The following is a 23,948-nucleotide window of genomic DNA, read 5'->3' as shown; positions in this document are numbered from 1 at the left end:
GTACCGTCTGCTGCTGCTGTAGTACCGTCTGCTGCTGCTGTAGCACCGTCTGCTGCTGCTGTAGCACCGTCTGCTGCTGCTGTAGCACTGTCAGCTGCTGCTGTAACACTGTCAGCTGCTGCTGCTGTAGCACTGTCAGCTACTGCTGCTGCTGCTGTAGCACTGCCAGCTGCTGCTGTAGCACTGCCAGCTGCTGCTGCTGTAGCACTGCCAGCTGCTGCTGCTGTAGCACTGTCAGCTACTGCTGCTGCTGCTGTAGCACTGTCAGCTGCTGCTGCTGCTGTAGCACTGTCAGCTGCTGCTGCTGCTGTAGCACTGTCAGCTGCTGCTGCTGCTGTAGCACTGTCAGCTGCTGCTGCTGCTGTAGCACTGTCAGCTGCTGCTGCTGCTGTAGCACTGTCAGCTGCTGCTGCTGCTGTAGCACTGTCAGCTGCTGCTGCTGCTGTAGCACAGCTGCTGCTGCTGTAGCACTGTCAGCTGCTGCTGCTGCTGTAGCACTGTCAGCTGCTGCTGTAGCACAGCTGCTGCTGCTGTAGCACTGTCAGCTGCTGCTGCTGCTGCTGTAGCACTGTCAGCTGCTGCTGCTGCTGTAGCACTGTCAGCTGCTGCTGCTGCTGTAGCACTGTCAGCTGCTGCTGCTGCTGCTGTAGCACTGTCAGCTGCTGCTGTAGCACTGTCAGCTGCTGCTGTAGCACTGTCAGCTGCTGCTGTAGCACTGTCAGCTGCTGCTGCTGCTGTAGCACTGTCAGCTGCTGCTGCTGTAGCAATGTCAGCTGCTGCTGCTGTAGCAATGTCAGCTGCTGCTGCTGTAGCACTGTCAGCTGCTGCTGCTGTAGCACTGTCAGCTGCTGCTGCTGTAGCACTGTCAGCTGCTGCTGCTGTAGCACTGTCAGCTGCTGCTGCTGTAGCACTGTCAGCTGCTGCTGCTGTAGCACTGTCAGCTGCTGCTGCTGTAGCACTGTCAGCTGCTGCTGCTGTAGCACTGTCAGCTGCTGCTGCTGTAGCACTGTCAGCTGCTGCTGCTGTAGCACTGTCAGCTGCTGCTGCTGTAGCACTGTCAGCTGCTGCTGCTGTAGCACTGTCAGCTGCTGCTGCTGTAGCACTGTCAGCTGCTGCTGCTGTAGCACTGCCAGCTGCTGCTGCTGTAGCACTGTCAGCTGCTGCTGCTGTAGCACTGTCAGCTGCTGCTGCTGTAGCACTGTCAGCTGCTGCTGCTGTAGCACTGTCAGCTGCTGCTGCTGTAGCACTGTCAGCTGCTGCTGCTGTAGCACTGTCAGCTGCTGCTGCTGTAGCACTGTCAGCTGCTGCTGCTGTAGCACTGTCAGCTGCTGCTGCTGTAGCACTGTCAGCTGCTGCTGCTGTAGCACTGTCAGCTGCTGCTGCTGTAGCACTGTCAGCTGCTGCTGCTGTAGCACTGTCAGCTGCTGCTGTAGCACTGTCAGCTGCTGCTGTAGCACTGTCAGCTGCTGCTGCTGCTGTAGCACTGTCAGCTGCTGCTGCTGTAGCACTGTCAGCTGCTGCTGCTGTAGCACTGTCAGCTGCTGCTGCTGTAGCACTGCCAGCTGCTGCTGCTGTAGCACTGCCAGCTGCTGCTGCTGTAGCACTGTCAGCTGCTGCTGCTGTAGCACTGTCAGCTGCTGCTGCTGTAGCACTGTCAGCTGCTGTAGCACTGTCAGCTGCTGTAGCACTGTCAGCTGCTGTAGCACTGTCAGCTGCTGTAGCACTGTCAGCTGCTGTAGCACTGTCAGCTGCTGTAGCACTGTCAGCTGCTGTAGCACTGTCAGCTGCTGTAGCACTGTCAGCTGCTGTAGCACTGTCAGCTGCTGCTGCTGTAGCACTGTCAGCTGCTGCTGCTGTAGCACTGTCAGCTGCTGCTGCTGTAGCACTGTCAGCTGCTGCTGCTGTAGCACTGTCAGCTGCAGCTGCTGTAGCACTGTCAGCTGCAGCTGCTGTAGCACTGTCAGCTGCTGCTGCTGTAGCACTGTCAGCTGCTGCTGCTGCAGCACTGTCAGCTGCTGCTGCTGCAGCACTGTCAGCTGCTGCTGCTGCTGTAGCACCGTTGTTGGTGTGGCTTATTGAGAATACCAAGAAACAATTAACCCCAGAGGGTTAGCCACCCAGGATAACCCAAAAAAGTCAGTGTCATCGAAGACTGTCTAACTTATTTCCATTGGGGGCCTTGATCTTGTCTCCCAGGATGCAACCCACACCAGTCGACTAACACCCAGGTGAACAGGGAAAAATGCCTGGAACTAGTGCTCATATTGGTGAATTTAAAGCCAGCAAAGGTTGGTTTGAGAGATTTAAGAATCGTAGTGGCATACACAGTGTGATAAGGCCTGTTCTGGAAGAAAATGCCAAACAGGACCTACAGTACTCAGGAGGAAAAGGCACTCCCAGGGCACACTGTCTCATCAGTCATTGCTGCATCTTCAATAAAGGTAAGTGTCATTTATTCTTCATTTAGTAGAGTAGTACATGCACAATATATATTGTGCATGTACTATTCTACTATTGTGCATGTATCCTTCTCTTTGTGTGTAGGAAAATGTATACTTCATGTGGTAAAATTTTTTTTTTTCATACTTTTGGGTGTCTTGCACGGATTAATTTGATTTCCATTATTTCTTATGGAGAAAATTCATTCGCATAACGATAATTTCACATAACAATGAGCTCTCAGGAACGGATTAATATCGTTATGCGGTCTCCACTGTATACACACACACATACACACACATATATACACACATATATATACACACATATATACACATATATATACACACATATATACACATATATATACACACATATATACACACATATATATATACACACATGTATATACACACATATACACACATATATATACACATATATACACACATATATATACACACATATATACACACATACACACACACATATACACATATATACACACATATACACATACACACACACATATATACACACATATATACACATATACACACATATACACATATATACACATATATATACACATACACATACACACATATACACACACATACACACATACACATACACATGCATACGTACACATACACACACGTACATATACATGCATGCTGGCATACTCATTGAGACAGTGGTGACCCAAAAGAGAAATGCTTGAACCATCATTCAGACTATCACTGTCTTTGCGGAGGAACAGATACGACAGTTTAGGTATCACTAAGCAGCAAATATTCCAAACCCCCTTCTTTAAAGTGCAGGCATTGTACAATGCCTGCACTTCAGCTCTGTATTACCATACATTTAAGACATAGATGAAATTAAGACATTAATTACTGAATGTAATTTTTTTTTTTTGGGGGGGGGTTACCATGCCTAGGTGGGAGATGACTGGTGTTGAAAAAAAAATATTGCTTTAATAAAATCTGTTGGGGTATTAATGTACAAGGGAATAATCTAAAGAGATGTACACTCAAAATTATCTATGTATAGATTAGTTACAATAGTACCAGGCTAGGTTTGAAGCTGGCATATCAGTGGCTTAAGACATTCATAACCAAGACAGATCAATGTTTGTAGAATAACTAGCAGTCAGACATCAGAAGCCTGACTGTGAGGGGCTTAAAACACTCGTATTCTCAGGTGTCATGGTGATTACTGTACCTCCTAATTGTGTACATTTGTTATCACCATATCCTACCCACACTTTAAGCTCATGGCTATTTTCTAGCTTTTTCTTTTTTCACATGGTTTCAGCCTTTTCTTCGATCTTAGTCTAACATACCTCATCATAACTTCATTCATCAGTTCTGTATTATAGTTTGGGTTTGAGTTTTATGGTATCTACCATAGGTTTGTAGACAACCATCTAGGAAGGTACTACCATTCTGTCATAAGAATGAGACAGAAACTTGTTAAATGTTTTCTCTGGCAGAATTTTTTTTTATTTTGTAATCTTGTATTTTAGAATGTTTTTTTTTTTTTTTCATTATGTATATTTACATAATTAATGTTTAATTTAAATTTAGTTGACAGTAAACCAGGGAGTTGAATTTGGTTAAGTACAGTATAAGAGTTACTTAGGTAGCATAAAACAGAAATACAACGATTGTTTCTATTCTAGATCCAATCATAAATGAGGAGATATTTGAAAATGTGAAGGAGCTAGATGACTTATAGTAAATAATGCTCCTTCATATTAGGCAAGATAGAATTAATTGTACAATAAAGAAAAGTGTAGTTGTTTACTTTATTGGAATTGGCTACAGGTGAACTGTTAACCCTTTGACTGTCGCGGCCGTATATATACGTTTTACGAGGTGCCGTGTTTGACGTATATATACTCATAAATTCTAGCGGCTTCAAATCAAGCAGGAGAAAGCTGGTAGGCCCACATGTGAGAGAATGGGTCTGTGTGGTCAGTGTGCACCATATAAAAAAAATCCTGGAGCACGCAGTGCATAATGAGAAAAAAAAAACTCCGACCGTTTTTTTTAATTAAAATGCCGACTTTGTGGTCTATTTTCGTATAGTATTTATGGTTGTATTCTCGTTTTCTTGGTCTCATTTGATAGAATGGAAAACATATTACAGAAATAGAGGTGATTTTGATTGATTTTACTATAAAAAGAACCTAGAAATGGAGCTCAAAGTAGGGGAAATGTTTGATTTTTGACGATGTTCAAAAGTAAACAAATGATGCCATTGTCCAATAAATGTCCAACTAGCCATTCTAATATGCAGTCATGAATGGGTTGATGTTATTTATACAGTTACTACAGCATTGCAGTAGTCTGCATAATAGTAAGTCTAATATTTTTTGTTTGAATAAAAATTCAAAATAGAAAGCAAGAGTAATATCAGAAGGGCCTGGAGACGTGACTGATGAACAAAGAAAATGTTATTTTTGAGCCAGGAATGTCTGCATTGTTCATTCTGGACCTTATTTTGAAATTGTCATATTTTTTAGTTTTCGTGAAATTGGCCAAATTGCAAATTTCTGACCACATTATTAGGTAGTTGAAATCAGTAAATGGGCAGTTTCTTGTATTCAATCGATAGAAAAAATGAAGTTCTAAAGAAATAGCTATGAGTTTGGGCGACTGAAACAATGGAATTAGCCGAAAATAGGGCTCAAAGTGGGCGAAATCGCCGATTTGTAAACAGCGCCGAGGTCGCTAACTTCGCGAGAGCATAATTCCGTCAGTTTTCCATCAAATTTCGTTTTTTTGGTGTCATTACAATCGGGAAAAGATTCTCTATCATTTCATAAGAAAAAATAATTTTTTTTTTTTTTAAATTTTGCGACACCAGGAGACACCTCAGGATTGGGGGTTGCGACAGTCAAAGGGTTAATTGTAGCTCTCATGTGAGTATCCAAGGTGAACAGAGATGTGCACAAGAGATAATTTGGAAAAAGATTAATATTGTGTAATATCAAGGTTTTAATTCTGTGCATCAGAGAATAACTTCCATAGTTAATGAGTGCCAGATTGTTTAGCATTCAAGCTCCTCTCGTCTATGTGCAGGTTATTTGAATAGTGTATCTTTTAATAATCATACATTTGTAATATTACCATAAGTTACAGACTCTTACCTGCATTTTGTAAGCATTTGTGTAATGCTAAAAATCAAGAATTCTTCAGTGTCGGTAAGAAAAGGAGAGATTTATAGAAAATTACATTACTTGAGTAACTCCATGCATGCAGATATAATGAACACTTTATATTAATTTCTATGGGTTACATCCTTGTAAGGAATATTTCCACCACACGGTTTGTGGAAGGCATGTGGTACATGACTAAGGTTCCACTAAACAGTTACATGTGTCTTAAGAAGTGGGACATTTTGGACACCTTGTATCTGTGAGGATATTATAAAGCATGAGTTGCCTCTTATATCACTGGATCGAGGGTAATATATTAATGGTGTTGCTTTTTCAATTATTCACACTGAATTTTATATACAGTGTATATTGCATGTTTGATGCCTGAGGCATTCACTGGTGTTGGCTTTAGACAACAGTAACTTTTTCTTTATGTAGATTTTTCAGTGCTTTACTAGATCTAGGTAACAAAATAGTAACCTAGCAACAGGATTTATTTTTAGCAGCAGAAATCTATTATATAATGGATAATTGAATGGCTTGCTAATGTGTGTAATAATGTTCTACAGCTACTATGTAAGAGTCTCTTTTTGACACTGTATTTAAATGTTAATTTAGTGAAATTGTTTAATTTGCCTTGGTATTAGAAAAAATTTAAAAAGGGTTTGGTTTATAGTTTTAATACAGTATCATTAAAGAGCATGGCACCCATCTTTTATTATTTTCCTTAGATATCAAGAGAGCTGAAAGTATGAAAGTTGATTTGAAGAAAGCCAAACGTACTCCAAGCTTCACCACTCGACGCAGAACACAAAGCTTCCGTAAACACAAGCGTATGGAAAACATGGCCAACTTGCCACCTGTAGAAATACAAGGATATCTCGAACGAAAGCAGGAATTACAGAGTGGTGGAAAAAAGGCAACCATCAGATCTTGGAAACTCTTTTACACAGGTCAGTATTAAGTTGAACTTTAAAAGTTGTAAATTATGACCACTTTGTGTGTTTAAAAACTTTCCTAGAAGAAGTGTCCTGGAAGTGAATGTCTACTTGAAAGCTCCAGTGCTATCCTAAATAGGCATTTAAATTTAAATGTAATGGCTAATGCACTTGTTCATAACTAGGAGTTCGTCTTCAATAATTTCTAAATTTTTAGGATAGTTGCTGTAAATTAACTTGCTACTAGGGAAACTGAGCCTAATGATGCAGGGTGTCAAAAAAGTCTAGACCAATAATGAAATGTATCCAATGGCAGGAAATGGCAGAAATCCTACACCAAATCCAGTCATTCCTGGAGTGGAACCACAGTCGATGGCCTCTACTCCAAACCAACCGATACAGATACTAATGCCGGAAAAAAAAGTCCCCCCCACCCGGTACCACCAATACCATCAGTCCGATGACTTTCTTCCTTGCAAATATACAGGGTCTAAAGCCAGCAACGAACAACAAAATACCTTTCATCCGTGGACTGCTTGCAGAGGCAAATGCAATGTTCGCGGCTTTCACAGAGACCCACATAAAGGATCACTTGGACAACGAAATATGGATCCCAGGTTACAACCTATACAGATGCGACAGAGTGAACAGGCAAAGGGGGGGGGGGGGTTGGCCTGTATATTGCAGAGTCACTTGTTTACACAGAACTGCTTAATGCCTCAAATGATGTAGTGGAAGTTTTAGCAGTAAAGATCGAGAACCAAAACCTAGTCATTGTGGTAGTCTACAAGCCTCCGGATGCAATGCCCCAGCAATTCCAGGAACAGCTGTTAAAAATTGACCACTGTCTGGAAAATCTGCCAGCTCCTGCCCTCAACATCTTGCTCCTGGGGGATTTCAACTTAAGGCACCTAAAATGGAGGAATATAGCAAATAATGTTGTTGCAGTGATAACACCAGGAGGCAGCTCTGATGAAAACTAACACACACACACACACACACACACACACACACACACACACACACACACACACACACACACACACACACACACGCACGCACACGCACGCTTTTAAATCTGCACAAAATTCAACTTAAACCAGCAAATAATAGAGCCTACTAGACTGGAGAATACACTAGACCTCATCTTAACTAACAATGATGATCTGATACGAAATGTCACCATATCAAAAACATACTCAGATCACAACATAATCGAGGTTCAGACATGTATGCACGGAGCCCCAGACCGACAAAATGAGATTAGTCACGAGGGAGCCTTAACCAAATTCAACTTCAATAACGAGAACATAAAGTGGGACCAAGTAAACGAAGTCCTAACCGATATAAGCTGGGAAGATAGACTAAGCAATACAGACCCCAACTTATGCCTAGAACAGATTAACTCGGTGGCACTCGATGTATGCTCAAGGCTTATTCCTTTAAGAAAAAGGAGTAGTAGTTGTAAAATAGAAAGAGACAGGCGCTCCCTTTACAGGCGACGAAAAAGAATAACAGAGCGGCTAAAAGAGGCCAATATATCTGAAATGCATAGGGAGTCACTGGTCAGAGAAATAGCAGACGTCGAACTTAAGCTAAAGGAATCTTATAGGAGTCATGAATCGCGGGAAGAACTAAAAGCCATAAATGAAATCGAAAGAAACCCAAAGTATGTATTTCTTTTCCTATGCCAAATCAAAGTCGAGAACAACGTCCAGTATTGGGCCCCTACTTAAGCAAGATGGGTCCTACACAGATGACAGCAAGGAAATGAGTGAGCTACTCAAGTCCCAATATGACTCAGTTTTTAGCAAGCCGCTAACCAGACTGAGAGTCGAAGGTCAAAATTAATTTTTTATGAGAGAGCCACAGAATTTGGTTAACACAAGCCTATCCGATGTTATCCTGATGCCAAATGACTTCGAACAGTTGATAAATGACATGCCCATGCACTCTGCCCCAGGGCCAGACTCATGGAACTCCGTGTTCATCAAGAACTGCAAGAAGCCCCTATCACGAGCTTTTATCATCCTATGGAGAGGGAGCATGGACAAGGGGGTCGTCCCACAGTTACTAAAAACTAAGACATAACCCCACTCCACAAAGGGGGCAGTAAAGCAATAGCAAAGAACTTCAGACCGATCGCACTAACATCCCATATCATAAAAATCTTTGAAAGGGTCCTAAGTAGCATGATCGCCACCCATCTAGAAACCCATCAATTACACAACCCAGGGCAACATGGGTTTAGGGCAGGTCGCTCCTGTCTGTCTCAACTATTGGATCACTTTGACAAGGTCCTAGATGCACTAGAAGACAAAAAGAATGCAGATGTAATATATACAGACCTTGCAAAAGCCTTCGACAAGTGTGACCATGGCGTAATAGCGCACAAAATGTGTGCTAAAGGAATAACAGGAAAAGTTGGTAGATGGATCTATAATTTCCTCACAAACAGAACACAAAGAGTAGTAGTCAACAGAGTAAAGTCCGAGGCGGCTACGGTGAAAAGCTCTGTTCCACAAGGCACAGTACTCACTCCCATCTTGTTTCTCATCCTCATATCTGACATAGACAAGGATGTCAGCCACAGCACGGTGTCTTCCTTTGCAGATGACACCCGAATCTGGATGACAGTGTTTTCCATTGCAGACACTGCAAGGCTCCAGGCGGACATCACCCAAATCTTTCAATGGGCTGCAGAAAACAATATGAAGTTCAATGATGAGAAATTTCAATTACTCCGATATGGTAAACACGAGGGAATTAAAACTTCATCAGAGTACAAAACAAGTTCCGGTCACAAAATAGTGAAAAACCAACGTCAAAGACCTGGGAGTGATCATGTTGGAGGATCTCGCTTTCAAGGACCATAACATTGTATCATTCGCAGCTGCTAGAAAAGTGACAGGATGGATAATGAGAACCTTCAAAACTAGGGATGTCAAGCCCATGATGACACTCTTCAGGTTGCTTGTTCTATCTAGGCTGGAATATTGCTGCACACTAACAGCACCTTTCAAGGCAGGTGAAATTGCTGACCTAGAAAATGTACAGAGAACCTTCACAGTGCGCATAACGGAGATAAAACACCTCAATTACTGGGAGCGCTTGAAGTTCCTGAACCTGTATTCCCTGGAATGCAGGTGGGAGAGATGATTATATACACCTGGAAAATCCTAGAGGGACTAGTACCGAACTTGCACCCGAAAATCACTCGCAACGAAAGCAAAAGACTTGGCAGACGATGCAACATCCCCCCCAATAAAAAGCAGGGGTGTCACTAGCACGTTAAGAGACAATACAATAAGTGTCAGGGGCCCAAGACTGTTCAACTGCCTCCCAGCATACATAAAGGGGATTACCAATAGACCCCTGGCAGTCTTCAAGCTGGCACTGGACAAGCACCTAAAGTCAGTACCTGACCAGCCGGGCTGTGGCTCGTACGTTGGATTGCGTGCAGCCAGCAGTAACAGCCTGGTTGATCAGGCTCTGATCCACCAGGAAGCCTGGTCACAGACCGGGCCGCGGGGGCGTTGACCCCCGGAACACTCTCCAGAGGGTTTTAGGGGTCAATGCCCCCCCGTGGCCTGGTTTGTGATCAGGCGTCTTTGTGGATCAGGGCCTGATCAACCATGCTGTTACTGTTGGCTGCACGCAACCTGACGTACGGACCACAGCCCGGCTGGTCAGGTACTGACTTTAGGTGCCTATCCAGCGCCTTATTGAAGACAGCCAGGGGTCTGTTGGTAATCCCCCTTATGTATGCTGGGAGGCAGTTGAACAGTCCTGTGCCCCTGACACTTATTGTGTTCTCTTATCGTGCTAGTGGCACCCCTGCTTTTAATTGGGGGATGTTGCATTGTCTGCCAAGTCTTTTGCTTTCATGGTGATTTTTGTGCAAATTTGGTACTAATCCTTCTAGGATTTTCCAAGTGTAGATAATCATGTATCTGTCTTGCCTGCATTGTAGGAAGTACAGGTTGAGGAACTTCTAAGCGTTCTCAGTAATTGAGGTGTTTTATCAGTTATGCATGCCGTGAAGGTTCTCTGTACATTTTCTAGGCCAGCAATTTCACTTGCCTTGGAAGGTGCTGTTAGTATGTAACAATATTCCTAGTTAGAACAAGCAGCCTGAAGAGTGTCATCATAGGCTTAAAATCCCTAGTTTTGAAGGTTCTCATTATCCATCCTGTCATTTTTCTAGTAGATGCAATTGAAGGTGAGATCCTCTGACAGTATCACTCTCAGGTCTTTTACATTAGTTCCTCGCTCTATTGTGTAGTTGAAATTTGTTTTGTACTGCATTACAGTTTTAATTTCCTCACATTTTCCATATCGGAGTAATTGAAATTTCTCATCATTGAACTTCATATAGTTTTCTGCGGCCCATTTAAAGATTTAGTTGATGTCCGCCTGGAATCTTGTGGTGTCTTCAATGGAAGACACTGTCATACAGATTAAAGTGTCATCTGCAAAGGAAGACTCGGTGCTGTGGCTTACATCCTTGTTTGTCAGATAGGAACAGGATGGGAACGAGTTCTGTGCTTTGTGGAACAGAGCTTTTCACCGTAGCCACCTGAGATTTTACTGTTTACTACCACTCTTTATGTTCTGTTTGTTAGGAAATTATAGATCCATCTACCAACTTTTCCTGTTATTCCTTTATCACAAATTTTGTGCGCTATTACACCATGGTCACATTTGTCAAAGACTTTTAAAAAGTCTGTGTATACTCCATCTGCTTTATGCTTGTCTTCTAGTGCATCCAGGACCTTGTCATAGTGGTCTAGTAGTTGGGACAGGCAGGAGTGACCTGCTCTAACCTATATTGCCCTGGCTTGTGTAACTGGTGGGTATCTAGATGGGTAGCAAAGATACAGCTTTTATCTAAAGTGAGATACAGTAGTTACACTAACTGACTACAAGTGCATCACATGTTCAAAATATTTCCCATACCTGGCTAAGTAAGATAAATTAGTGTTTTATTTGGCTGTCTAATAAAATTAGAAAACATATATGGGGAAAGGCTCTTGCCAGGTATTACCCCTGTTCACTTCCATTTGTCTGTATAACTGTAGTAACACGTAACACTTCAGAGGAGTTGAAGTGGGGCATTCACTTCATCAGTCCCCTCGAACATTGGCTTCACTTTTTTACTTTTACTACTTCATTATTCTGAAGAAAAAAGACAGATTTATATGTTCATTTACCTTGGATTAGTGGCATATTCAATAGTGTATAGCTGGATGCAGTATTAGTAAAGACGATGTTAAATATTAGTAAGCTAAAATTTGAAACCCAGCCCAAGAGGAGAGCATTTTTAAGTGTGATGGTCAAACATTAATGTATGATATTTTTCTCCATCTCACAGTACTCTGTGGACAGTTGTTGTGCTTCTTCAAGGATGAGGATGACTTCTATGACCAAAAGGCTGCCTCGCCACCTATTTCCATACATCAAGCTAAGATTGAGATAGCTGATGATTATACCAAGAAGAAACATGTTTTCAGGTACCTATCAGTTTTTTGTATTCAATAGCAGTTTATTAATAGGGACATCCATTATGTAAGAGTTAATTTTTCTTCATTATTAATATTATTTTTTATTTTTTTTTATTATCACACCGGCCGATTCCCACCAAGGCAGGGTGGCCCGAAAAAGAAAAACTTTCACCATCATTCACTCCATCACTGTCTTGCCAGAAGGGTGCTTTACACTACAGTTTTTAAACTGCAACATTAACACCCCTCCTTCAGAGTGCAGGCACTGTACTTCCCATCTCCAGGACTCAAGTCCGGCCTGCCGGTTTCCCTGAATCCCTTCATAAATGTTACTTTGCTCACACTCCAACAGCACGTCAAGTATTAAAAACCATTTGTCTCCATTCACTCCTATCAAACACGCTCACGCATGCCTGCTGGAAGTCCAAGCCCCTCGCACACAAAACCTCCTTTACCCCCTCCCTCCAACCCTTCCTAGGCCGACCCCTACCCCGCCTTCCTTCCACTACAGACTGATACACTCTTGAAGTCATTCTGTTTCGCTCCATTCTCTCTACATGTCCGAACCACCTCAACAACCCTTCCTCAGCCCTCTGGACAACAGTTTTGGTAATCCCGCACCTCCTCCTAACTTCCAAACTACGAATTCTCTGCATTATATTCACACCACACATTGCCCTCAGACATGACATCTCCACTGCCTCCAGCCTTCTCCTCGCTGCAACATTCATCACCCACGCTTCACACCCATATAAGAGCGTTGGTAAAACTATACTCTCATACATTCCCCTCTTTGCCTCCAAGGACAAAGTTCTTTGTCTCCACAGACTCCTAAGTGCACCACTCACTCTTTTTCCCTCATCAATTCTATGATTCACCTCATCTTTCATAGACCCATCCGCTGACACGTCCACTCCCAAATATCTGAATACGTTCACCTCCTCCATACTCTCTCCCTCCAATCTGATATTCAATCTTTCATCACCTAATCTTTTTGTTATCCTCATAACCTTACTCTTTCCTGTATTCACCTTTAATTTTCTTCTTTTGCACACCCTACCAAATTCATCCACCAATCTCTGCAACTTCTCTTCAGAATCTCCCAAGAGCACAGTGTCATCAGCAAAGAGCAGCTGTGACAACTCCCACTTTGTGTGTGATTCTTTATCTTTTAACTCCACGCCTCTTGCCAAGACCCTCGCATTTACTTCTCTTACAACCCCATCTATAAATATATTAAACAACCACGGTGACATCACACATCCTTGTCTAAGGCCTACTTTTACTGGGAAAAAATTTCCCTCTTTCCTACATACTCTAACTTTTCTGCAATTTTGTAACATCTCCATAAAACAATGAATTGGCGTTAGGACAAATGAAGACTGAAAAGCGGCAGGCAATTAAAAGTTCCTTTTAAAATAGAATACAAGTTAGGTAGAGGTTTAATAAACTGTATACAGTAGGGCCTCTCTTTACGGTGTTTCGCCTTATGGCATTCCACTAATACGGACATCACAAATTATGACCAAAACTCGCTGTACAGCTCCCCCCACCTAACTTTCTAATAGTCACCACATCCCACTCGGTTTGTTTACATTCTCTGTTAGCTCCGTGAGCACCACATCTCTCCATTATGTCTGGAAACTTTCCAAAATTTCAAATATTTTAGTTATTTCGCGTTTCATTTCTTCTTCTTTCAACAAACCGGCCGTATCCCACCGAGGCAGGGTGGCTCAAAAAGAAAAACGAAAGTAGTGTTTCATAAATACTCTGATAATTATACTTGTCCTAGGTAGTAGGTTGGTAGACAGCAACCGCCCAGGGGGGTACTACTGTCCTGCCAAGTGAGTGTAAAACGAAAGCCAGTAATTGTTTTACATGATGGTAGGATTGCTGGTGTCCATTTTTTCTCATAAACATGTAAGGTTTCAGGTACGTCTTGCTACTTGCAAGAATTAATTAACATGATTAGTCATCATAAACGTGACTTATGGAAATTGCTAGTTCTAAAAGCTAATCATTATAAAAGAGAGCCTGCAAAATTTTGGAGTAAGATTCGGCAACTTTTAGGTGCAAAACACAAGGCTCCTACCTACCTAATTCATACCTTCACTGATGATGATGATGATGAGGTTGAGATTAAACTTTATGATCCACAGGACCAGGATAATTTGATAGGTGATGTATGGGAGAAAGTTCTCTCCCACAATAACAGTCGTTGATTTAATAATAATCACTATCAGTTGGTCAATGAATGGAGAGATGAGAACTTAACTGATCTACAACCACTACCTACCATCGATACATCAACTCTTGAAGAGGCCTACCCGCTTACTAGACCTATCACACTACTTGAGATGAGTCAAGTTATTGGAAGAATGTGAAATAGAGCCCCTGGTCTTTCTGGAATAACAATGAAACACATTAAAGTTCCTACCCAGAAATTGCAAACAGTCTTTGGTTAATATCTTGAATGCCATCTTGGCCTCCGGACATTTCCCAGTGGTTTTTAAGACTGCTAGGATGATCTTTCTTGCTAAACCCAATAAAAATATCCATCAACCAGAAAACTGTAGACCTATATCCTTACTTGAAGTCACTGGGAAAGTTCTTGAAAATATCATTTCTAACAGAATGAACTACTATATGAAGTTTAACCACCTTTTTACTGATAAACAGTTTGGCTTTAGGACACATAGAGGTACCCATCATGCAATAAATATTATTTTTGATACTGTAGCAAGTCTGAAACATCAGGACAATCTTGCCCTAATTGCCACCAGAGATGTTCATAAAGCTCTTGATAGCTTATGGCATGATGGTCTTATATACAAACTTACTGACCTACCTGACCATAACTGGACCTTTCTCAGATTTATATATAACCTCTTAACTCAAAGAAAAATCATTCCTACCTTTCATGGCAAGTCAACAGTGTCTTTTATACTGACAACTGGTGTCCCACAAGGTTCTTGTCTTAGTCCAGTTCTATTCAACATTTATGTGAATGATCTTCCTCAACCAGAGTTTAATGATAAAATTATAATGCAATTTGCAGATGATATTCTTGTCGTCTCATCAACTCCTGTAACAGGAAAATACAAATATGAAAGAGTCATAGAAAAAATGAACATTGAACTTTGTCGAACATCCAATTGGGAAAAGAAATGGAGAATTACGACTAACCCTGACAAAGTCCTGGTTAGCACGATAGGATGAAGATAAGGGGGGTATCTCCATCAGAGGTACACCTGTAGCCATTAGAAATCCTAACAAGATCTTGGGATATGAAATAGACAGGCTGCTCCACTCAACATCTCACGTCAGTGAAAAGATCAACATAGTCAAAGCCGGTCTTAGCAGTCTCTTTAGATTTAATCAAGCCCCTTCACATGTCAAAAAACATGTGTATAAAATGATAAGACCAATACTCGAATACCCATGTGTCCCAATGTCGTTAACAACAAAGACCAACATGCTAAAGTTGCAACGGGTCCAGAATAGAGCTTTCCGCTTTATTACGGGTGCCAGGAGGAGAGAGTCAAAATGGCAGATTTACATATACAACAGGGTATTACTGCCATAAATGTACGCCTTGATACGCTGAAGGAGAGAACTCTATGCAATGCAAGAACTCTACATACCAGATAGAGAACATCCTCTCCAAGTTGAAAATACCACTGACTATATCATTAATACTCCTCCTCACAGGACCCAAAGAATGACTCTCCCACAGAGGGTGCGTCGCTTCCTCCATAAAGACAATTACCATCGACCAATGATCTTGAGCAACCTCCCTGCAGATGAAGATGATTGAGTAACACCAGAACCCTTCTATGTCTACCAAGAAAATTATCGCCCCCAGTTAGGGAGACATCTTGTATAACACTTCTACTTCTACACCTACTGTTATAAATGTGCTACATTTACTATGGCGGGACACCACCTTGAGAAAAGCTAACGTGTCAAGTAATTCTTTACGAATGTCCAGATTACCGCCTTGTCTTGTCGTTTAAATATTCGTTATGCAATCGCAAAAAAAAAAAAATGCAATTGCAACTTGTATATATACTACCAATTCAGAGTCGTGTACCTATATATCTGTTATATCTATGTGACTGATGGGTTAGTATTATACCCCTTCAAGAATATTCTATTATTTCACATACACTATTTAAATTGCACCAAAGTGGTTGTGTCACTTACCTTTTATATCCTACCTCACTCCCCCCTCTCACCCTTTTCCAATATTTCTATCCTTACCCATCTTACCAAAGACTCTGGTCATAAGAATCCAATCCTCGCTACTTCTACTTACACTTAGGTCACACTACACACACACATATATATATATATATATATATATACACACACTCCTCTGGGTTTTCTATTTTCTTACTAGTTCTTGTTCTTGTTTATTTCCTCTTATCTCCATGGGGAAGTGGAACAGAATTCTTCCTATGTAAGCTATGCGTGTTGTAAGAGGCGACTAAAACGCCAGGAGCAAGGGGCTAGTAACCCCTTCTCCTGTTTAAATTACTAAATTTAAAAAAACTTTTGTTTTTCTTTTTGGGCCACCCTGCCTTGGTGGGATACGGCTGGTTTGTTGGAAAAAAAAAATTATACTTGTGTACCTGTGCTGGCATGCAGGTACACATTAAAATCACCAAAAGTGTCTTATTAGTCTTGAGGACACCATGTTAATAATAATATGCAATAATCACTCTGAGGTGCATTAAATGTTTTACATTACTTTAATATAAACATTTTATTTTTTTTTTCAACAAACCGTCCGTATCCCACCAAGACAGGATGGCCCAAAAAGAACAACGAAAGTTTTAAATTTAGTAAAAATATTTTATTTAATTCATCTATATTTTCTCAAAATTGTATAATGAACATGCTACGTAACGTGTAAACATGATAAATATACCCTGCAGTAGAATAAATTAACATAAATGAGATGTTAAATGTAGATGAACATGTATGAATCAAATCCAGATGCATTCGTCTGCTTGTTTAAAGTCTCTCTCTCATTTACTCACCTATCACCCTACATAAAGACTACAAATATTTTAAGGTAAGTAATGAGTGTACTGTATATGCATTTTATCGTTCTGGGGCACTTTAAATGTCATAGTAGTATACATGTATTATGTGTGGGAGGGTGGCTCGGCTCGCTACTGTACTTCCCACACCTGACTTCTTACGATAAATACTAGTCACCTCTCGCCCTATATTGACTACAAATATTTTAAGGTAAGTAATGAGTGCACTGTGTGTGTCTTTTACTTTTTATTGTTTTTAATGTATAGTTCTATTGCTAACTTAATATGTTAGCGTAAATTTAACTGGCATTTATATGCATTTATAAATGGAAAAAATGATGTTCTGCTTTCTAGCAATGTCCACTTTCTGGCGGTAGCCTGGAACCTAACGTGCCATATAAGTGGGGCCCTACAGTAGTTGCAACAATATCTTTACTAACATTTGAGGAAGTGGATGTTAATTTTGTTGTACATTTAAATATTTTACAGAATTTATTAAATTTGTAGATATAATTAACATTGTTACGAAAATGATTTCCTGAAATAAGTAATTTTAAGTTGTAAGTGCGGTACCTAGGAAAAAACTGATGAAACTTGTTTTATTCAATTGGATATTTTTTTGTATGAAACTAAATTAAATGATAAAAGTTAAATGATCGTAAGTTGCAATTGCAACATTCTTTAATAGCCAGAGAATTTTAAAAATGCATAGATACATAACTCAAAATTATTGGCTGTCACTTTTTTAAACAGAGTGATTACCCGGGACAATGCAGAGTATCTTTTTGTTACGGAATCTGAAGTAAACCTTGAAGAGTGGGTGACAAAATTAGGATTTCATGCCCAGTTACCACCATCAATGCAACTTATGTCATATGACAACCATAAGGTTTGTAATCTGTACCTGCTTGATTTATGGGTTAGAGAATAGAGATCAGTTGCACCAATCCTGCATGTAATAAAAAAAAAAAGGAGGGGGGAGGGGACAGTAAAGAGGTTGATTCATATATTATTTATATACACCCCAAAAATCCAGTCAGATTAATTCCCATAATTACTTTTGCATTGACCAAATTGTCAATTATGCTATTTAGGATTTTCTTTAAGCCACTTTTAAGACTAGTGTAGTATAATGTTGATTCTTGTGTAGTCAAAGTTCACTCTTGGTGTCACTGTAGATGATATCGAGATAAATGTTCTTGATTTGCATGATTTCTTGCTTTTGCACAGTCAAAAGAGTGACCAGACATTAGTGCATTTTTTTCCTTTTTTAAATGTTACTTTGGTCCTTCAGGGTAGAGGCAGATTTTATCACTTATTTCTTTTATTTTCCAATATGGCTGCTACACCCATTACAGGAATGTGGGAGAACAATTTTGTATTGTGGGGATATATGTCTATCAGTCTTACAGTTTCTCTTCAAGTTTCAAGAATAGGCACCATAAAAAAGGGGTAGGCAAGGTTTTTTAATGTTGTGTGTGTTGTGTGTTGTGTGTTGTGTGTTGTGTGTTGTGTGTTGTGTGTTGTGTGTTGTGTGTTGTGTGTTGTGTGTTGTGTGTTGAGTGTGTTGTGTGTTGAGTGTGTGTGTGTTGTGTTGTGTGTGTTGTGTTGTGTGTGTTGTGTTGTGTGTGTTGTGTTGTGTGTTGTGTGTGTGTGTTGTGTGTTGTGTGTGTGTGTTGTGTGTGTGTGTTGTGTGTGTGTGTTGTGTGTGTGGTGTTGTGTGTGTGTGTGTGTGGTGTTGTGTTGTGTTGTGTGTGTGTGGTGTTGTGTTGTGTGTGGTGTTGTGTTGTGTGTGTGTGGTGTTGTGTGTGTGTGGTGTTGTGTGTGTGTGTGTTGTGTGTGGTGTGTGTGTGTGTGTATGTGTGTGTGTGTGTGTGTGTGTGTGGTGTTGTGTGTGTGTGGTGTTGTGTTGTGTGTGTGTGGTGTTGTGTTGTGTTGTGTGTGGTGTTGTGTTGTGTTGTGTGTGGTGTGGTGTTGTGTTGTGTGTGTGTGGTGTTGTGTTGTGTGTGTGTGTGGTGTTGTGTTGTGTGTGTGTGGTGTTGTGTTGTGTGTGTGTGGTGTTGTGTTGTGTGTGTGTGGTGTTGTGTTGTGTGTGTGTGGTGTTGTGTTGTGTGTGTGTGGTGTTGTGTTGTGTGTGTGTGGTGTTGTGTTTGTGTGTGGTGTTGTGTTGTGTGTGTGGTGTTGTGTGTGTGTGTGGTGTTGTGTGTGTGTGGTGTTGTGTGTGTGTGGTGTTGTGTGTGTGTGGTGTTGTGTGTGTGTGGTGTTGTGTGTGTGTGGTGTTGTGTGTGGGGGGTGTTGTGTGTGTGTGGTGTTGTGTGTGTGTGGTGTTGTGTGTGTGTGTTGTGTGTGGTTGTGTGTGTGTGGTTGTGCGTGTGTGGTTGTGTGTGTGTGTGAGAGAGAGAAATTGTGTATGTACTCACCTAATTGTGGTTGCAGGGGTTGAGACTCAGCTCCTGGCCTGGCCTCTTCACAGATTGCTACTAGGTCCTCTCTCTGCTTCCTGAGCTTTCATACCTTGTCTTAAAGCTATGTATGGTTCATGCCTCCACTACATCACTTGCTAGGCTATTCCACTTCCTGATTACTGTGACTGAAGAAGTACTTCCTAACATCCCTGTGACTCGTGTGAGTCTTCAGCTTCCAATTGTGACCCCCTTGTTTGTGTCCTCTCTCTGGAACATCCTGTCTCTCCACCTTATCTATTCTACGCATTATTTTGCATGTTTTATCATGTCTTCCCTGACCCTTCTGTTCTCCAGTGTCGTCAGTCCGATTTCCCTCAACCTTTCTTTGTAGGACATTCCCCTGAGCTCCGGAACTAGCTTTGTTGCTAACCTTTGTACTTCCTCTGATTTCTTGATGTGCTTGACCAGGTGTGGGTTCCAAACTTGTGCTGCATACTCCAGTATGGGCCTGACGTACAGTGTCTTGAACGATTCCTTACTAAGGTATCGGAACACTATTCTCAGGTTTGCCAGGCGCCCATATGCTGCAGCAGTTATCTGGTTGACGTGTGCCTCCACAGACGTGCTCGGTGTTATGGTCACCCCAAGATCTTTTTCCTTGAGTGAGGTTTGCAGCCTTTGTCCACCTAGCCTTTACTGTCTGCAGTCTTCTTTGCCCTTCCCCAATCTTCATGGCTTTGCATTTGGCAGGGTTGAATTCGAGAAATCAATTGCTGGACCACGTGTTTAGCCTGTCCAGGTCTCTTTGTAGTCCTGCCTGATCCTCGCCCGATTTAATCCTTCTCATTAGCTTCACATCATCTGCAAACAGGGACACTTCAGAGCCTATCCCTTCCATCATGTCATTCACATACATCAAAAATAGCACTGGTCCTAGGACTGACCCCTGTGGGACCCCGTTTGCCACGGGCGCCCACTGTGATACTCATCACGTACCATGACTCGTTGTTGCCTCCTTGTCAGGTATTCTCTGATCTATTGCAGTGCCCTTCCTGTTATACATGCCTGATCCTCCAGCTTCTGCACTAATGTCTTGTGAGGGAAGGTAGGCAGATGGATTTTCGGTTTCCAAACACACACAACACAAAAAGTAGTAGTGAACTGGGCAAGATCCAGCATCAGCGAGGTCAAAAGCTCAGTGCCCCAAGGCACTGTCCTGGCACCTCTGCTGTTCCTCATCCTCATAGCAGACATAGAAAAAAACACCTGGCACACTTTTGTATCATCATTTACAGATGACACTAAAATAAGCATGAAAGTCAGTATGGTAGAGGACACTGAAAAAGTACAGGAAGACATAAACAGGGTTTTCTAGTGGGCAGTGGAAAACATGACGTTCAATGGTGATAAGTTCCAGCTGCTTAGGTATGGAAAGAATGAAGAACTCAAAAGGAGCACTATATACAAACCTTAAGAGGGTCACCAAATAGAACGTAAGGAACACGTAAAAGCCCTAGGAATAATTATGTCAGCGGACCTTTCTTTTAAAGACCATAACAAAACAAAGATCACGACAGCCAGGAAGATGACGGTGTGGGTATTGAGAAATTTCAAAACAAGGGAAACAATGCCGATGGTGACACTCTTCAAATCGCTAGTGCTCCCTCACTTAGAATATTGCTCAGTGCTGACGGCCCCGTTCAGGGCAGGAGAAATATCGGAGCTGGAACAAATAGAGATCGTTTACAGCTCACATTGAGCCAGTAAAGCACCTAAACTACTGGGAACGCCTGCAAGTCTTGAACAAGCCCTCGAGTACCTGGAAGGTACTCGAGGGCTTGGTCCCAAATCTGAACACTGCCATAACAACATACTGGAGTGAGAGATAAGGGAGGAAGTGTAAAATAAACCCAGTGAGAAGCAGGGGTGCAGTGGGGACAATAAGGGAACACTGTATCAACATTCGGGGTACCAGACTTTTCAACATCTGACCAGAAGATATCAGAAACACTGCTGGAACAAGTGTTGAAGCCTTCAAGAGGAAACTAGACAAGTATCTTCACCAGGTGCCAGATCAACCAGGCTATGATGGATATGTGGAGGCAGCAGGCCTCCAGCAGCAACAGCCTGGTTGACCAGATGAGCCTGGCCCATGGCCGGGCTCAGAGAGTAGATATACTCTTAAAATTCTTCAAAGGTACATCAAAGGTAAGTGTGTATTTGTGTGTGTGTGTATTTGTGTGTGTGTGTATTTGTGTGTGTGTGTATTTGTGTGTGTGTGTATTTGTGTGTGTGTGTATTTGTGTGTGTGTGTATTTGTGTGTGTGTGTATTTGTGTGTGTGTGTATTTGTGTGTGTGTGTATTTGTGTGTGTGTGTATTTGTGTGTGTGTGTATTTGTGTGTGTGTGTATTTGTGTGTGTGTGTATTTGTGTGTGTGTGTGTATTTGTGTGTGTGTGTGTATTTGTGTGTGTGTGTGTATTTGTGTGTGTGTGTGTATTTGTGTGTGTGTGTGTATTTGTGTGTGTGTGTGTATTTGTGTGTGTGTGTGTATTTGTGTGTGTGTGTGTATTTGTGTGTGTGTGTGTATTTGTGTGTGTGTGTGTATTTGTGTGTGTGTGTGTATTTGTGTGTGTGTGTGTATTTGTGTGTGTGTGTGTATTTGTGTGTGTGTGTGTATTTGTGTGTGTGTGTATTTGTGTGTGTGTGTGTGTATTTGTGTGTGTGTGTGTATTTGTGTGTGTGTGTGTATTTGTGTGTGTGTGTATTTGTGTGTGTGTGTGTGTATTTGTGTGTGTGTGTGTGTATTTGTGTGTGTGTGTGTATTTGTGTGTGTGTATTTGTGTGTGTGTATTTGTGTGTGTGTATTTGTGTGTGTGTATTTGTGTATATTTTAACACCAGTCACCTCCCACCAAGGTAAGGTAATTGCTATAATCATTCAGTAACAAGTCATACCAGTGTGTGCAGACCTGTAGCTACAAATATTAACATTTTATTTCAATGATATCTTAGGAGTGTCCCATTACTTCCTTGCCTTTTTCTTCCCTCGTATATTTTTTTGTTAACATGGAATTCATCCAGCCATCTGATCCCATCTAAATTGCTATTTTTTTTTTCTTTCAGGCGTAACCCATAATCCCCACAGTGCTTTCCATGTTATTTCTAACCCAAATTACAACCTACCCTTTGTCTTGATTATAACTAAAAGTTTTGCTTGTATAATATAAACCCTGAAGCTTAAGATTCATCAATATTTTGTATTTTTTTTTTTTAAATGTATGAAAATGATCTTGCAATTTGTAAATGTTCATGGGGGAATAGAAGAAACAATTTTGTAGTATTTCTATTTTTTGTGCTAATAGCTATTAACATTCGCATATGCAACCCTAAACAAAATTAAATACACTTTGACAAATCCGTAATGCATATAAAATCATAATGCAAGTCTGAAGTAGTTGAGAGAAATCAAAAGCTTTGTTATCTTGATATGTTGACATTCCTAGCTATTATAAATATGCTCAAATAAACTTGTGAAACTCCATTGAATAAGCAATTGTATATTAACAAAGGTAGTTTTAAACCATAAAGGAATGTAATGTTAAATTCGTATAAGAACTATGAAATTGTAATACGTAAAATATTTTTTGCACCTAATCGAGACTTGTGGAGAGAGAATTTTATTTGACATGATATAAGCTGTATTCTACATTTACAAAAGATGGTTTGTGCTATACCAGTAAATATATTGATTACAGTTTTCCCACTGTAACTGATAGAATAATGCCTTGTTCTTCTTTTCAGTGTTCACACTTTTTCTTTTCCATATCTTTACCTTAACAATTTTTTCTTCCAACAACATCGTCGTATCTACATCTTTACTAACATCATACCATTCCTATCTGATGCTGACACTTGTCCTCTCTGTATTACAGTTCAGTGCTCTAATTGCTTTTCTTCAGTAGTTAGATATGCCTGTGCTATCCCTCTTTTTTTGGTGTCGTTGTCAAAAGATATATTGACCATTGTTGGTATTACTGTTGGACATATTTATATCCTCCATGTTTTGCACTAGTTAAAAACTTCTGTATACGTACATAAATTGGTGCTTTGTATCTGTTATGCCAAACACTCACCTGCACTTGATTGTTTGAATCTGTGGTCTTTTGATTCCAAACACCCGGTGTCTTGTCACGATGTTTGTGCCTGTTAATGCCCTGGGTTGCGTCATGCTGGAATGTTGCATGTGACAGGAAGGGGAGGTGGGCAGCGACATGGTGGCAGTTCCTTCCCGTGACTCGGACAACTCATCGGGTCACTCTACTCCTGAAGTTCATCACCGCGGTGTTGTCAGCTCCCACCCACAGGGGGCAGGAGGTGGTTTAGATCCAACTCGGCCACATTCTCAGGCTCTTGACAATCCTCTGTATGCCAATCTGGAGCATG

At 41.2% G+C, this 23,948-nt stretch overlaps 1 protein-coding gene across 15 annotated transcripts in view; it reads left to right on the top strand.

Annotated features, from left to right (window-relative positions):
- The window catches only part of kst (spectrin beta chain, non-erythrocytic 5 kst), a 436,819-nt gene that overhangs the window by 380,049 nt on the left and 32,822 nt on the right, over positions 1-23,948 (top strand). For 11 of the 15 annotated variants that reach the window (XM_070097938.1, XM_070097941.1, XM_070097939.1 and 8 more), the window contains 4 exons: positions 6,340-6,561; positions 11,921-12,059; positions 17,852-17,987; positions 23,756-23,947. In XM_070097938.1, coding sequence (XP_069954039.1) covers positions 6,340-6,561; positions 11,921-12,059; positions 17,852-17,987; positions 23,756-23,947 — 689 coding nt within the window. Of the gene's footprint in view, positions 1-6,339; positions 6,562-11,920; positions 12,060-17,851; positions 17,988-18,456; positions 18,590-22,628; position 23,948 lie in introns of those variants that run through there. The other 4 variants (XR_011393672.1, XM_070097947.1, XM_070097946.1 and 1 more) reach the window with 4 other exon arrangements.

The sequence above is a fragment of the Cherax quadricarinatus genome, chromosome 60 (genome assembly GCF_038502225.1).
Source record: "Cherax quadricarinatus isolate ZL_2023a chromosome 60, ASM3850222v1, whole genome shotgun sequence".
NCBI classification, from domain to species: domain Eukaryota; kingdom Metazoa; phylum Arthropoda; class Malacostraca; order Decapoda; family Parastacidae; genus Cherax; species Cherax quadricarinatus.
Note: the sequence above shows the minus strand (reverse complement) of the source record. Positions and strands in the feature narration are given on the sequence as shown.